A 14,238-nucleotide genomic window follows, 5' to 3' on the forward strand; every position below is an offset into this window, starting at 1 on the left:
CAACGTCTTTTAGTGGCTGTCTAAAATAAGCTGATTCTTTTCTTTGTATTTATATGATTTGACAGAGTGTTTAAGTGTGGAGAACTGTGTCCTGTACTTTTTCTTTTCTGTAAACAACTTAAAATGCATTTAATGTTTATTGCAAAACTTGCCAGTGTGTTTTTTAAGTAAAAGGTAACCAAAACAGGAAGATCCCAATGCCTAGGCGGTTTTCTTTGACACCATGTTTATAGCAGTACGTAAACTTTACAAAAGAAATTAATGTACAAAACCTTACTTTTCAAGAGAGTTATTTTAATTTTAAAATACTGTGCATGTAATTGGAATAGGTTTCCCAACTGCCTAAAACTTTACTTTTGCAAGGTTACAAGCCCTATCCCTTTTTTTCCTCCCTACTCTTGAAATCCACCATTTCTTCTGGTAGTAATGAAAGCTGCAGAACTGACTTCTACAGAAGTTAAAAGCAAAGGTTCAGTAGAGACAGGGCTCCTCAGTCTAATGTTTCTTAAGAAAAGAGATGAAATTCTGAGGGAGAGATTCTCAACAAGACAGTCTGTTGGAATGAGGGAGAACAATGCATAGTGATGTCAAGCATTTCATCTTTTCCTAGGCCTTTGTAAGGATTAGCTTATCCTCTTTGCTGTTTGCATTTCCTGAATTTGTGTATGAACACATACGAACAATTTAAAGGAAAATTTCTAATTCACTTTTGGTCTTTCTGCAATGGCAGTGAAACTCATCATTCCTTGGGTTGAGGTCCAGAAGTTGGAGAGAACCTCCAATGTCTTCATGACTGACACGGTCCGTGTCACTACACCAAATAAAGAGCGTGATTTCTCCACGTTCCTCAATATCGCTGAGGCATTCCGGATCATGGAGCAGCTGGCAGATGTAACTCTCCGAAGGCTACTGGATAACGAGATCTTTGAGCTGGATCCAGGCCTACAGGATCCTACTCAGATTACCAAGAGGTGAGAAGCAAAACTGCTCTTCCATGTGTAAGCAGAGATTCAAAAGTAGATTTTCTGGGTTGCATTGTTCGCTGGGTAAGGCTTTAAAGGTTTACTTGACTGGGCAAAAAAAAACACATGGATTTTGCAGTGTACTGCAGTGTATCAAATAATTTTAATTTGTGTGCAAGGTACTGGTTTTTTCCATTTTTACTTTCTTAACTGAATATCACTGTAGTTTTTGTTAGTTTTGAAAGTACCATTTCTTGTAGTAGCACAAATGACAGTAAGGGATATTTTCTGTCATTCCTGAGGAATGGCATTCCTGTGTTGATAATATCAGTAGTGTATAGGCTTTCCTAGTGCTGACAGTTTTGTAGAATGGTAGCTTATACGTGGAATCTCCCACTAGGATGATTGCCATAGCTGACTTAGCAAGCATTTATAGGACCCAAAAACAGACAGGCTGTTGCAACAGATTAATGTGCTGATGTCAGCTCTACACATTGCATCCCTGAAATGCATCTATGCATTCCTCTCCCACTGTAGAAATGCACTGAATGCTCAGGGAGAAGATTGGTAACTATTTTTCTGCCAGTAGCATAAGACAGAACTTTGTGTTTATTTGCTGGTATGTGAAAGGGGAAGAGAAACTGCAGGGAGGAATTTTAGGTGGGCACAGTGTAATATCCAAAACTGGAATTTGCCTGGGGCATCAGTGTTCCTGTGCTCATCCATAACATATGTTTTCTGAATGGAGTTTGTTTAGAGTGCTGATAACATTTCCTGCTCTTCCTTCCTGTCCTCCTGCCAGAGGTACAAAGGGAATTACCCAGGTGTTGCTTCCAGGGTGAGATGTAGGAAATGCAGAGTGTTGTTTCCCAACAAATAGAAACATATCCAGTAGCCATTATGTTGTTTTTTGGGTGGCATTTTTTGCAGTGGAGGATATATATGTAATGGATATATGTTTTAGGGAAACAGTTGTGCAAAGTTTAGTATTAAACTTTTGAAGTCTTACTGTTTTAAAACCGTTTAAAACATGAAGACACTGGAGGTTCTCTCCATCTTTCCCTTTAATTTTCTATGTACACACAATAAGGGAAATGACTGACACCAGGATTTCATCCGTGATATCATCAAGGAGTTCACTGAAGTTGTTTGTTAGAGTGATACAGTGGTGAGCAGCCATGAACTTCCTTACAGGCTTTTTTTTTTTGTAGCCAGGACTGCTCTAAACACAAAGGCTGTCATTGTTTTTCACTGTGTGTGTGTAACTGGATATTGTTAACATTATGGGCTTTTTGCCCAAGAAATGTAGTTTATGTCCTTTGACTAATGTAGGATATGACTTTGAGTAATAGGTTGTATTGAAACCCGTTTCCATGCTTTACAATTCTACCTCCCTCCTGCTTTTGGGCTGAAAAGTTAGATCCATAAAACAAGGGAAGTAAATCCAAAAGAAGTGTAACAATCCGCGGGAGACATTTTCAGCATCTACTGATTTTTAACCCTTAACTGTCTCTTCTCAAAGGGGTTTTTGTTTCAAATAAATGAACAGAATGAAAAGAGAACAGAAAGAAAACAAAGAGTCCCACCAACCTAGAATGACAATTACAAAAAAATTACAGGCTTAATAAGATCCCATAATACGGGGCTCTTGGTAAATCAACCTCTTTGTACCTTGTGGGGTTTTTGGAATGTGGTGTGTCTATTAGCAAATTATATTAACAGAATTATTATATTAACAGAAACCATCCCACACATTTATTCAAGCGGTTTTTTTTTCTTCTTTCTTTCAACTTTAAAAACAAACAGAAAAACCACATGCACACACACACGAAACAAAGAAAGAGAAAGAGGAGAGGGAGAAGAAGAGTGGAAGGGAGTAGAAAAATACAATTGATTCCTGAGCAAGATGTTCTCTTAACCACGCTGATATGCTGTAACCTGAGATGGCACAAATGAGAATGTGGAAGATGCTGAAATCCCATTTCCTCTGTGTGATTTAGAGAGGTAGTAGCTGGATGAGCTGCTGTTTCTTGTGCCCTTTGTCACACTTCAGCAAACGCTTTGATGTGATGTGATTAAGCAAGACTGCAGTTAGAATAGTAGATAAACTGGTTTTTAATGCTAACGTGTTTTGGGGGGGTGAGCTTCTTTGGCATGTGAGGTTTTTGTTGCTGCTTTTTTTTTTTTTTCCTAGAACCATTGTAGTACTACAAGAATAATTATTTTCCACTTGACATTTTTCCCCAATAATTGTCTTTGTTATTTCTTGTGCATGATTAGGAAGCACATAGTAGTCTATCAAAATGAAAGCAGTAGTCCACGCATCATTAAAGTTTTTCCTGCTGTGTCAAATTAATGCTTTATATTTCTTTTGTTTGCTAGGATTTCTTTTACAAGAAGCTCATCACAATGTCTTTGCGTATAAAATGCGTTTTTAATGTCACTATGGTCTATATACATTCTAAAAAACATCAATCTTTGTTGCTTTCCCTGAGGATCTTGGTGTCATCCTGCTGAACACGGACGAGACTCCAAGAGGTGGGGGGATTAGACCTGCGATCTGTGACACCAGTTGTATCAAGACCAGAGTCAAACAAGTCCATACGCGAGTTTTAGTGGTGCCTGACCAAAGGATAAGGCTTAGAACAATGGATTACATAGGGATTAATAGGAATTTAATTGCCATAAAAAGTGAAGTAAAGCAGAGGTGTTTGAGAACTATAAATACAATTTCTTGCAGATGTATTCACATGCACCATACAACTTTACTTGAGCACATTGCTAAATATTTTTCTTTTCCGGAAAGAAGGTCGCTAAAATCTCCAGTATAGCTTTATTGTATTTCTTATTTCTATCTCTTTCAGGATGTAAGGATATTCATCACATTCTTCAAATGTAATGAGGAAATTGGTCAGAACACACGATTTAAAAGCTCAGGTGCTTCTGTCAGTAAGGTTTCAAAAACGTAATACATTTTTCTAGGCTTGATTTCTTTTTTCATGTCTAACTCTGAATTCCTAGGGAGGATGAATTTGCTACAAAGAGAGCAAACAAGGTTTTTAACACCGACCTAAGGTGAACAGAAACTGAAGTATCTTGAATTGTAAATGTCACTTCAGTGTGCATTGATTCCAGGAACACCATAAACCTTGAGGAAAACAGAAGATGTGACAAGGAAGAACCTCATTTTATTCATCTGCTTGGCAGAAGGCAGGGTTTGGATTATCTCTGCATGTCATTCCTGACAGATGATTGTCTAATACGTTTTAAAGGATTTCCAGTAATGGCAATGCCCATAGTGGTAATTCACTGCCCTACCACTGGTTGGAAGGGCTTTCTTGAAGTCTCTTGGAACTATCTTGCTGGTTTTTGAGTCTAATGCTTCTTATCCTATCCATTACAATGGAAGAGATCAAATGTTTCTCTTAAGAGCAACCATTGTATATTTGGAGATTACTGTGCATCTCCTTTTACTTCTGTAATCTGCACTACTCGGGTTTATCCAGGTGTTTGTTACTCGTCTTGTCTTTAGCTCCTCTCTGGATATGTGCCATTAATCCCATAGGCTGCAGGAGTGCAATAGCAGAGTGCAGGAGTATTGCTGACCCTGCCACAACCCCAGGCCTTCCCTGCTGCCTCTTGGGAGCTGAAAGCTTCCCCGTGCTGCCTGGTGTGGTGGTACTTCTCTTCCCACAGCATGAGGCTGCTAGCTCGTGTTTGATTTGCAATTCCTTGTAATCCTGAGGGAGGGTGGTTTTCTTTTTTTCTGTGTTTGTTTGTTTGTTTTTTAGAATTCTGGTAGAGGTGGTTTCCAGCCTGTATTTGCGCAGCTTTCCTCCTACAACTGAAAATACTTACATAGAGTCATAGTCATAGAATGGCCTGGGTTGAAAAAGACCTGGGTTGAAAAAGACCACAATGATCATCCAGTTTCAACCTCCTGCTATGTGCAGGGTCACCAACCACCAGACCAGGCTGCCCAGAGCCACATCCAGCCTGGCCTTGAATGCCTCCAGGGATGGGGCATCCACAGCCTCCTTGGGCAACCTGTTCCAGTGCATCACCACCCCCTGTGTGAAAAACTTCCTCCTAATATCTAACCTAAACCTCCCCTGTCTCAGTTTAAAACCATTTCACTTCGTCCTGTCACTTTCCACCCTTGTAAACAGCCATTCCCCCTCCTGTTTATACGTTCCCTTGAAGTATTGGAAGGCCACAGTGGAGGTCTCCCCAGATCCTTCCATTCTCTAACCTAAACAATCCCAGTTCCCGCAGTGTTTCCTCATAGGAGAGGTGTTCCAGCCCTCTGATCATCTTAGTGGCCCTTCTCTGGACCTGCTCCAAGAGCTCCACATCCTTCCTGTATTGAGGGTCCCAGATCTGGATGCAGTACCCCAGATGGAGCCTCACAAGAACCGAGTAGAGGGGAACAGTCACCTCCCTCTCCCTGCTGGCCACCCCTTTTTTGGACAGTTGGCCTTCAGGGCTGCAAGCGCACACTGCTGGCTCACGTTCAGCTTCTTTTCCTCCAGGACCCTCAAGTCCTTCTCAGGGCTGCTCTCAAGGAGACCTTCCCCCAGTTTGTATGAATACCTGGGATTGCTCTGACCCAAGTGCCGCACTGTGCACTTGGCCTTATTGAACCTCTTAGGTTTTCATGGGCCCACTTCTCCAACCTGTTCAGGTCCCTCTGGTGGTTTACCTTCCTTCCAGTGTATCGACTGCACTGCTCAGCTTGGTGTCATCTGCAAACTTACTGAGGCTGCACTGGATGCCATCATCTTGTGTGGCTTTTTGTCTGTACATTTCAGTCTGAACTGTGATCCTGTTCTTTTGCTCATTTGTCTCTACCAGCCTCGTGCCATGTGTAAATGTGATAACAACGGTCTTTGCTCCACTGTGCGGGTTGCTGATGAAAATACTGAACAGACACCAGTGTAAGACAGACTCCCAGGAGATCCTCCATGCAGCCTTCCACTATAACTGTGTGCCTTGGAGGGCTGCTTTTTGGGTACTCTTTTTGGGTACAACACATTTTCATTGCAGCCTAGTTGTGTTAGTTCCTTTGTGAGGAAGTATCAAGTCTTTCATGAAGTCTGGCTGAAATATCTGTTGCATCTCCTCCATTTATAAGTCCAGTGTTCCTGCTGTGTGAGCTAATGATGTTGGGTTTAATTTGTCCTGACAAGTCTACATTGGCATTCGTTACATGGTTTTTCCTAGCTTGCTTATGAGAAGTTTCTCAGAAAACCTGCTGAATTTCTGTGGTAAGAAACAAGATATATATTGCTGTTATTTTCAAAATCAGCTTTCCAAAGGCTGAGTAGCAAGAACAGGGCAGTAATCATTCTCTAAAAGTGAGAGGTCAAGCAGTCTGTTCATGTTTTTTTTTTTCTTCTTTTTTTCTTCCCTACGTCTGTTGCTTGACTTTATGCCATACAATTCTTTGTCTGGCAGCAAACAGTGGGTGACTCAGCAGGGCCAAAGTCTTGCCAAGTTGACTTCTGTTGGATTTAAAGCAGAGTGAAAAAAAAAAACCAAAACCACCACAAAACCCAAAAAACATTTGACAGCAAGGACAGCATTTTAAGTGTCGTGATACTTTTTTCTTAGACTTGTGTGTTATTTCCTGTAGTTTAAAACTCTTGCTAGGTAACGGTAGGTCACACAGGTGGAGTTATCACAGCTTTGACTTGGCAGACCCTTTCAAGTGCCAAAGGCAAAGGCACTGCAAGAACCCCTCACCCTGCAAGTCAGGAACTGCGTTTGGAGAGAGCTGCTGATTTTTCTGAAGAGCGGGGAACAAAGCAGTTTCATCCTTTAGCCTTTTATTCTTCTGAGGCACGTGTAAACATTTGATCTGTGTTAGTTTTATGCGGGGGTAGCTTTCCTTCTTTTCTTAGGTGTAGCTGAGTGTACCGAATTTGCTTACAAGCCAAACCACTTTAAATACTGTGAAGCTAGGGAAGAAAATTTCAAACAGATTGGGCAGCATGTGGAGAAGTTGTGTTTCTGTTCAGTGCTGCAGGTATTGTGAAACTCAAAATGGAAGTTGTGGGATCTGGCCTGAGTTGTTGCTATATCATATTTACGCAATTGCTGTCTCGTTTTCTTTTTTGCTATTTCTAAAGGCAAGAAGCCCTACAATTTGCCTGCCTAACAGGAAATATTGTCACGGTGTGCCACTTGCCCTTAATTTGATTCCACAGCAGTAAGTGCTGCCCATATTTCTGCTACCGTTTTTCTCTCTGGCTCCCACCCTCCAGCAGGCTGTGCTCTCTTTTCAGCGCTTTTCTCTCGGGCACAGCCCCAAGCAGCCGCAGTTCAGAGAGCATCTGGGCAGTGCTTTCAGACATGTGGTTTGAATTTGGAGTGGTGCTGTGTGGAGTCGGGAGTTGGACTTCAAAAATGACATCAGTCAGCTGGCTCGTTGGTCTAGGGGTATGATTCTCGCTTAGGGTGCGAGAGGTCCCGGGTTCAAATCCCGGACGAGCCCTCCTTTTGGGAAAAGAGGAACTTGGTGAGGTTCATCAAGAGCGGAGGAGTCTGGGTCGTCCCTCCATCTCCAGCACTGGAGGGTGGTAGGTTGGCCGTGAGCCAATGGTGTCCCAAGGAGGCCAATGGAATCCTGGAGTGCATGGAAAAGAACCTGGCCAGCAGGTCAAGGGAGGCGAATCCTGCTCTCCTTCCTCCCTAACGCTGTGACCAGTCCTGGGCTTCCCAGGGAGTCCGAGACAAATGGGGAACTTGTGGAGAGAGTCCAGCAGAGATGCTGCAAAGATGAGAGGCCTGGAGCATTTCTCTTGTCAGAAAAGGCTGAGAGACCTGGGGCTGTTCAGCCTGGAGAAGAGAAGGGTGAGAGCGGGTTTGTCTCATCGCCGCTTATTACTATCTAAAGTGCAGAAGTCCATTTGCGGTGTACTCATTTAGGTGGCGTGCAGCAATAAAAGAAGGGGCAGGCTGGAACACAAGGAAGTTCCTTCTGGACATGAGGAAGAACTTCTTTGGGACTGACAGAGCACTGTGACGGGCTGCCTGCCCACAGAGGTTGTGGAGTCTCCTTCTATGGAGATATTCAAGACTTGTCTGGATGCCTACCTGTGCCAACCTGCTGCAGCAAACCTGCTTTAGCAGGAGGTTGGTCATGATGATCTCCAGAAGTCCCTTCCAGTTCCTAAAATTCTGTGATCCTTATGGATCCCTTCCAACTTGGGATATTCTGTGATTCTGTTTCTGGGGCTGGCAGTCTTTCCCCCTGTAGATTATGTTGAACGTGTGGGGTTGGATGCCGTGTCCTGGTGAAAGTTCCTTGAGGAATTTACTTTGATTCAGATATGGAAAGACATATTTCAGTTGGAAAACCTGTAGCAATGGATCTTCTTGTCTGAAAGGAGCCTGCAACCCTAGGATATGCAGTAAAATGCAAAACACTCAAAACTAGACAAAAGTTACAGATTTTGGAACATTGGAAGTAAATGATTCCCAAGTAACAGACAACCTCTGTGTCAACAGAGGTTCCGCTCTCCGGTACAATGCATTTTTTAGCATAAAGGTATAGAAACTGCAGCAGCCACATATTTCAGGGAGGATCTTACCTTCCTGGCACAATAGCAGCAGAGAACAGCTCCACACAGACCTGACTGCAGATGCTATCAGTAACGTTCATCTGTGTTGTGCAGGAATGGAAAATATTTTTGTGCTGAGTTAACTAGGAGGCATATCCTGATCTAGCTTTGTCACAATAGCAGATCACCGTGGGCACTTACTCGAATTTCTTTTGCTGTGGAATTTGAACTTCAGAGCAAACTTTTTCTCTTCCTTTATGGAGAGTGCTTCTCTTTGTTCTTTGTGAAAAACAGGAGGCTGTTTGTCTGTTTTCCTTGGATAATCCTATGAAGGATGATAATGCTTTAGAAGGAAACAACAGCCAAACGCTGTGAAGTGTGGTGTGTCCGTTGTCACAGCTACAGACCCGCCCCCTTCATTTCTGTTTGTTTTTCTTTGTAGAGTAAACTGAAATGAAACACAGGATTTATTTACTGGGGAAGAGGCTACATCTGTGCAAACGTCTTGTTGTTAAACAGCAGGGCTGGGGCAGAGGAGGGTGTTTGCAGAAGAGGGAGAAGTGGGGAGTGGAGGGGGGCTTTACAGTGACAAGGTACCGCACCCTGCTGCACTTCAGCCCTGCTTTAAATTCTTGCTGTAGAACAAATCAACAAAGTCAGTTTGTTTGGTTTTTTTTTCTTTTTTTTTTTTTCCCCTCCTAAGGTGAATCACGTTTGGAAAAATTTACTTGTAAAGAGAATGATAGAATTTGAGTCCTGTAGTTTCTGGAATCGCTGTTGGTGAGATAACAGTCATGGCCTGTTTCTACTGTAATTGCATAGCTTAATAAACTACTGCGGAATTCCTCATTAAAAAAGGAGGTGAAAAAAAAATCCTCTGAACTCGATTCTGTGTTACCATAGCCCAGCAATGAAAGCTTAATGCTTTTTTTTTCTTTTCTTTTTTTTTTTTTTTTAATTTCCACATAACTGTGGATGGGTGAATGGAAGCAAACCTCATCCAATATGGATGTAGCTGATGCTGTTGTTCCTTCCTAAGTCTAAGTGGCCTGCAATTGTTTTGCATTTGCAACTCTTCAGAGGCAGATACTTTTTTAAGTTAGTGATGCAATTATGTCACCATCCTTAACTCTTCTGTTACCAATCGTTTTGGGTGGTACTTACTGAGTAAATGCATCACTTTTGGATGCAGGTGATGTTGGTAGTTCTAAAAGGACAGGAAACAAGGGACTCAAAGCTGATCTCTGTTGCTCAATATGCATTCATCAGATGAAAGATTTAGTTATCTCCTGGGCATTGAAACCTGTAACTCTTTGAGGCTGGAAAGTGGTATAGCAGCCAGAGAAAGTGTATGGCTAAATAATGTAATAAAAGAGACGACTCATTTAAATTAATTTTCTTCCCTTTTCTATTGTTCAAGTAATTGCTTTTGATCTATTGATAAGAAACTGTTGGTGATGATTCTTTTTTATTTCTAAGTTAGTCTTTTGTTGATCTGCTCACGTAGGCATTGAAGATTGCTGTGCGTGGTGCTTTTGTTCTCTGTCCCTTGGTGAGACTAAGAAGAACCTTGTGCATGGTGCCTTGGCTTTCAGAGTCCTGTGATTTTCTTTTAATGCTTTCTCCTAAGGGATCTTGAAGCCAGAGCACAGAATGAATTCTTTCGGGCCTTCTTCAGATTGCCCAGGAAGGAGAAGCTACATGAAGTTGTAGACTGTTCTCTCTGGACACCATTCAGTCGCTGTCACACAGTGGGAAGGATGTATACTTCAGACAGTTATATCTGTTTTGCCAGCAAGGAAAATGGCTCCTGCAATGTTATCATCCCACTTAGAGAGGTAGAGTTGATTGTTTCATTTCAAGTCCTTATCTGCCTTTTTTCTGCTGTCACTTGATTTATCCACAAACTATTACTTGATGAAAGAGAAGGGTGCTTGTGTGTATCATGCCTAGAAGACTGTTTAAAGTTCATTCTGGGACTCATTAGAACATGAGTTCCCAGGAATATGCATGGGTGAGTTAATGAAATTGTGAAAATTAAGCATGGGCAGCAGAACATACCACTGCAGTGGTTGGAGTCTGATTGGTCCAAGACTGGGGCAGTGCTCCCATCCCAGCTCCAGAAATGCGTAAGTCCAACTTGATGTTGGTGGAGACTTCAGCTTGGACCCAGTCTGGCAACATAAAGGCATCCTTACCTGAGATCCATGCTTAAAAGTATTGAATCTCTCCCTCCACAGACAGACTCTAGCAAACTTGTGTGTACTTTTGCAAACCTGTAGGGCAGTGAGAAAAGGGGGAATTCTGGAAGGAGTGATGAGTTGCTAAATTTCCATAAAATTAGAGACTTATTCTAGCAGAGGGAGAGTGCATGGGAAGGTGGTGGGAGTAGAGGAGAAGGGGAACTGTCAGCAAACATCTGCCTGATCTGCTGTGGATATGTTATGATCTCTTAACTAAAGCTTTCCTTTCATCCTCAGGTAATAACAGAATAACATCCAAATGGTGTATATCCTAACTGCGGTGACTTATCTTCCACTCTCACAGAAATAGAAAACAATAAGAGAATAGCGTTAAATACTTCATCACAAGCAACTATTTCCCCCCATCCTCTAAAGTTTGAACATAAATTTCCTCCTCAGTCCTATAGAATTTGATTGAGTTGATCCTTTTCTAAATCTAATATTAATCATTGCTTTCCTTTCTTATCTTTCCCCTCAGTCTGCTCTCCCAAAGTGGGTGGCAAAGTTGAAATAAAAACAAAACAGAAGGAAAAACAGCTGGGATACTTTCTGCTGCCCTATACGAGCTTCTGAAGATACCATAAACTTTGGGTGGCAGAATATGTCTGGCTCAGGAAAGCCAGTATGAATAACCACTTTTAAAACATGCATGTGAATGAATGCCATTTTTGTAAATTGAGGTGCATGTACAGTGTTTGAACATATTTCTGTAGATGTGTGCATTATGTGTTTTCTTTTGATGTTTCTGGAAAAGGTAATCAGTATAGAGAAGATGGAGGACACCAGTCTTCTTCCTAATCCCATCATTGTTAGCATAAGGAGCAAGACTGCCTTTCAGTTCATTGAACTGAAGGAACGGGACGCTTTGGTGGAGAACCTGCTCCAGAGGCTAAAAGAAGTGAACTCCAGCAACCCAGTGCACTGTAACAACCTGCAAAGTAAGAACCAGGTACTGAACTTCAGTGGCTTTTTGAATTATGAATTCATTGCATTTATCCATCGGTCTGTTGTGCTGCTTTTCTCAGGGATCAGTTTCAGTCTGGTGCTGTGTGACGCCTTTGGTTTTGACCAGTACAGTGGTGCAGAGCGTACCCATGGTGCAGCTGTGGGCTGCGCTGTTTGAGGGGAGCAGTGAATATGCTGAAGGCCGGCACTGCCCTTCACAGAGGCCTCAAAAATCTGATGTGAGGGCTGATAGAGACTTTGTGAAGTTCAGCAAAACTAAAAGTGAGGTCTGGCAGAGTGGCACCATGCAAAGGAGAGGCCTGGGCTGGCTGGCTAGAGAGAAACTGGGCAGCAGAAGCATGGAGCTTGTGGTGGACACCAGGCTGAGCCCATTGGTCAGCAGTGCCCTGTTACAGTGGAGAAGGCCACCAGACTGTGGGTTTGAGTGTAACCAGCAGGCCATGAGACTTCATTGCTTTCTTTTATTCACTGCTTCTGAGTGTGATCTTGAATGCAGTGTCCAGTTTTGACTCTGCCTCACCAAACAAGAAAAACAGTGACAAACTTTAGAAAGTGCCCTGGAGCACCACAACATGACTGTAGGTTGAAGTAAGTGCCTTATGAGGTCAGGCTGAGGTCAGCAAGAATACTTAGAAATTACTAACAACAATGGTTTCAAAGTGACAACTCTTCTCTGGCATACAAATGATAATATGAATGAAGTCTTGAGTAAGACCTTTCCTCCTGGAAGGTATAAAACATTTTGATGCAACAGCTAGAGCTAGCCCAGGAAGCAGGCTGCTGCTTGTTTTGAATGCTGTTTGGGAGGCAGTTCTTAACCTCTTCTCATTTGTCACCTCCTGTGGATCTACACTGCAGAACACTCCTGTGTTCACATCCACATGTGTGCTTGGGGGCTGTGAGCCTGGAAGTCCAGGAGTGGAGGCTGCCCAAAGCAAGGACAGAAGCGAGTGCGACAAGGAGAGCAGTTACTTGCTCAATGCTGAAGCACTGAGATCAGACTTTCATCAGTCGGGAATGGCAGGCCTTGATTTTGGAAAGGTATGTACAATTTTAGGGATGTTATAAGTTTCTCTTAAAACAAACAAACAGGTAATTCAAAATGCAGACAGGTAATTTTAGTGTAATAAAACTCTGTGTTGCCTGGAGAAGTTACATGTGTGCTAAGTATAAAATAGCTATTTTTTAATTTGCATGTTTTTTTTTCTTCTTCCTCTGCCATTCCTTTCTGATGAATATTTATAATGTTTTTCCCTATCTTCAGTTGTGTTCTCCCTTATGTGGTGATTCACGTATGCAAAATGGGCGTAGTTTAACTCCTTAGAGCACGCTTCCCATATCCTTTGGTAATGGAAATATCTTGCAGAATTTCTAAGTTATAGAATGTTTCTTGTTTTACAAGTTCTCACATGCACATGATTTGTTCTTTTAAAGAGACCTTCTTGTTTGCAGTCTAGGGAGCAAATCAAAGAGAGTCTATGGGATGACCATTTTGTGGAGTATGGGAGAACCGTGTGCATGTTTCGCACAGAGAAGATCAGAAAACTTGTTGCTATGGGAATCCCTGAATCCTTAAGAGGCAAACTGTGGCTGCTCTTTTCAGGTGAGCACTTACAGACATGTTGGCTGTAGTCATGTCTGATTCTGTGCATAGCAAAACATTTAGGTACAGAATTTCCCAAGGGCAATTAAATGTCTTAGGCATGGAGTTTATGTGCTTCTAGAGGACAAATGATCAAATAATAACAGCAAGTAAGTAATTAGGTGGGTGGTAAGAATTTTATCTCGGCATGATGGCACAATGTGCAGAAAAAAATGAAATAACATCTGCTTCATCCGTGTAATTTAAAATTAACGTCATGTTTTCATAGAGTAATGCTCTCCTTCAAGGAACAATTTGATTTTAGCATAAACATTGATTTAACCCTACTCAAATCAAATTACTGCAAAATAATGACATCTTCAAGTCAGCAGTGCTGCTCTTGCTCCAAGCTGAAAGTTGGCAGGAATAATAGAAACTAAAGATGGAAAAAACAACTCGTTTCATCCACAGATCTGGCAGAGCCAGAAAGTTCCTTCAGGGTGATCTCAAATGCGGTCCTTAATCCAACATACAACATGCTCAAACGTTTGTAAAGTGTACAACTTCTTTAATCCACTTGTCTCTTCCTCCCTTCTGGCTGCTTCCAGACGCTGTGACAGATCTCGCCTCTCATCCTGGTTACTACGTACATTTAGTGGAGGCCTCCATGGGCAAGTGTTGTATAGTGACAGAGGAGATTGAGCGTGACCTCCACCGCTCGCTGCCTGAGCACCCAGCCTTCCAGAGCGAGACGGGGATAGCGGCTCTCAGGAGGGTGCTGACTGCGTATGCGCACAGAAACCCCAAAATAGGATACTGCCAGGTGAAAAGCTCCTAGAGGGCTAATGATGCTTTTCTTTCTGTCTTTCTGTCTTTCTGTCTTTCTTTTCTGTCTTTCTTTTCTGTCTTTCTTTTCTGTC

At 42.2% G+C, this 14,238-nt stretch overlaps 1 protein-coding gene and 1 non-coding gene across 3 annotated transcripts in view; both read left to right on the forward strand.

Annotated features, from left to right (window-relative positions):
• Positions 1–14,238, forward strand: part of TBC1D8 (TBC1 domain family member 8) — a 47,918-nt gene that overhangs the window by 19,306 nt on the left and 14,374 nt on the right. For both annotated transcript variants that reach the window (XM_042866864.1, XM_042866865.1), the window contains exons 5-10: positions 731–971; positions 10,158–10,365; positions 11,525–11,719; positions 12,595–12,777; positions 13,189–13,339; positions 13,927–14,141. In XM_042866864.1, the coding sequence (XP_042722798.1) occupies positions 731–971; positions 10,158–10,365; positions 11,525–11,719; positions 12,595–12,777; positions 13,189–13,339; positions 13,927–14,141 (1,193 nt within the window). The remainder of the gene's footprint in view (positions 1–730; positions 972–10,157; positions 10,366–11,524; positions 11,720–12,594; positions 12,778–13,188; positions 13,340–13,926; positions 14,142–14,238) is intronic.
• Positions 7,387–7,458, forward strand: TRNAP-AGG. The gene has a single exon. It is a non-coding gene; the product is annotated as a tRNA-Pro (tRNA).

This window comes from Lagopus leucura, unplaced genomic scaffold, assembly GCF_019238085.1.
Source record: "Lagopus leucura isolate 7727_CA_CO unplaced genomic scaffold, USGS_WTPT01 Super-Scaffold_100001, whole genome shotgun sequence".
Taxonomy (NCBI): Eukaryota; Metazoa; Chordata; class Aves; order Galliformes; family Phasianidae; genus Lagopus; species Lagopus leucura.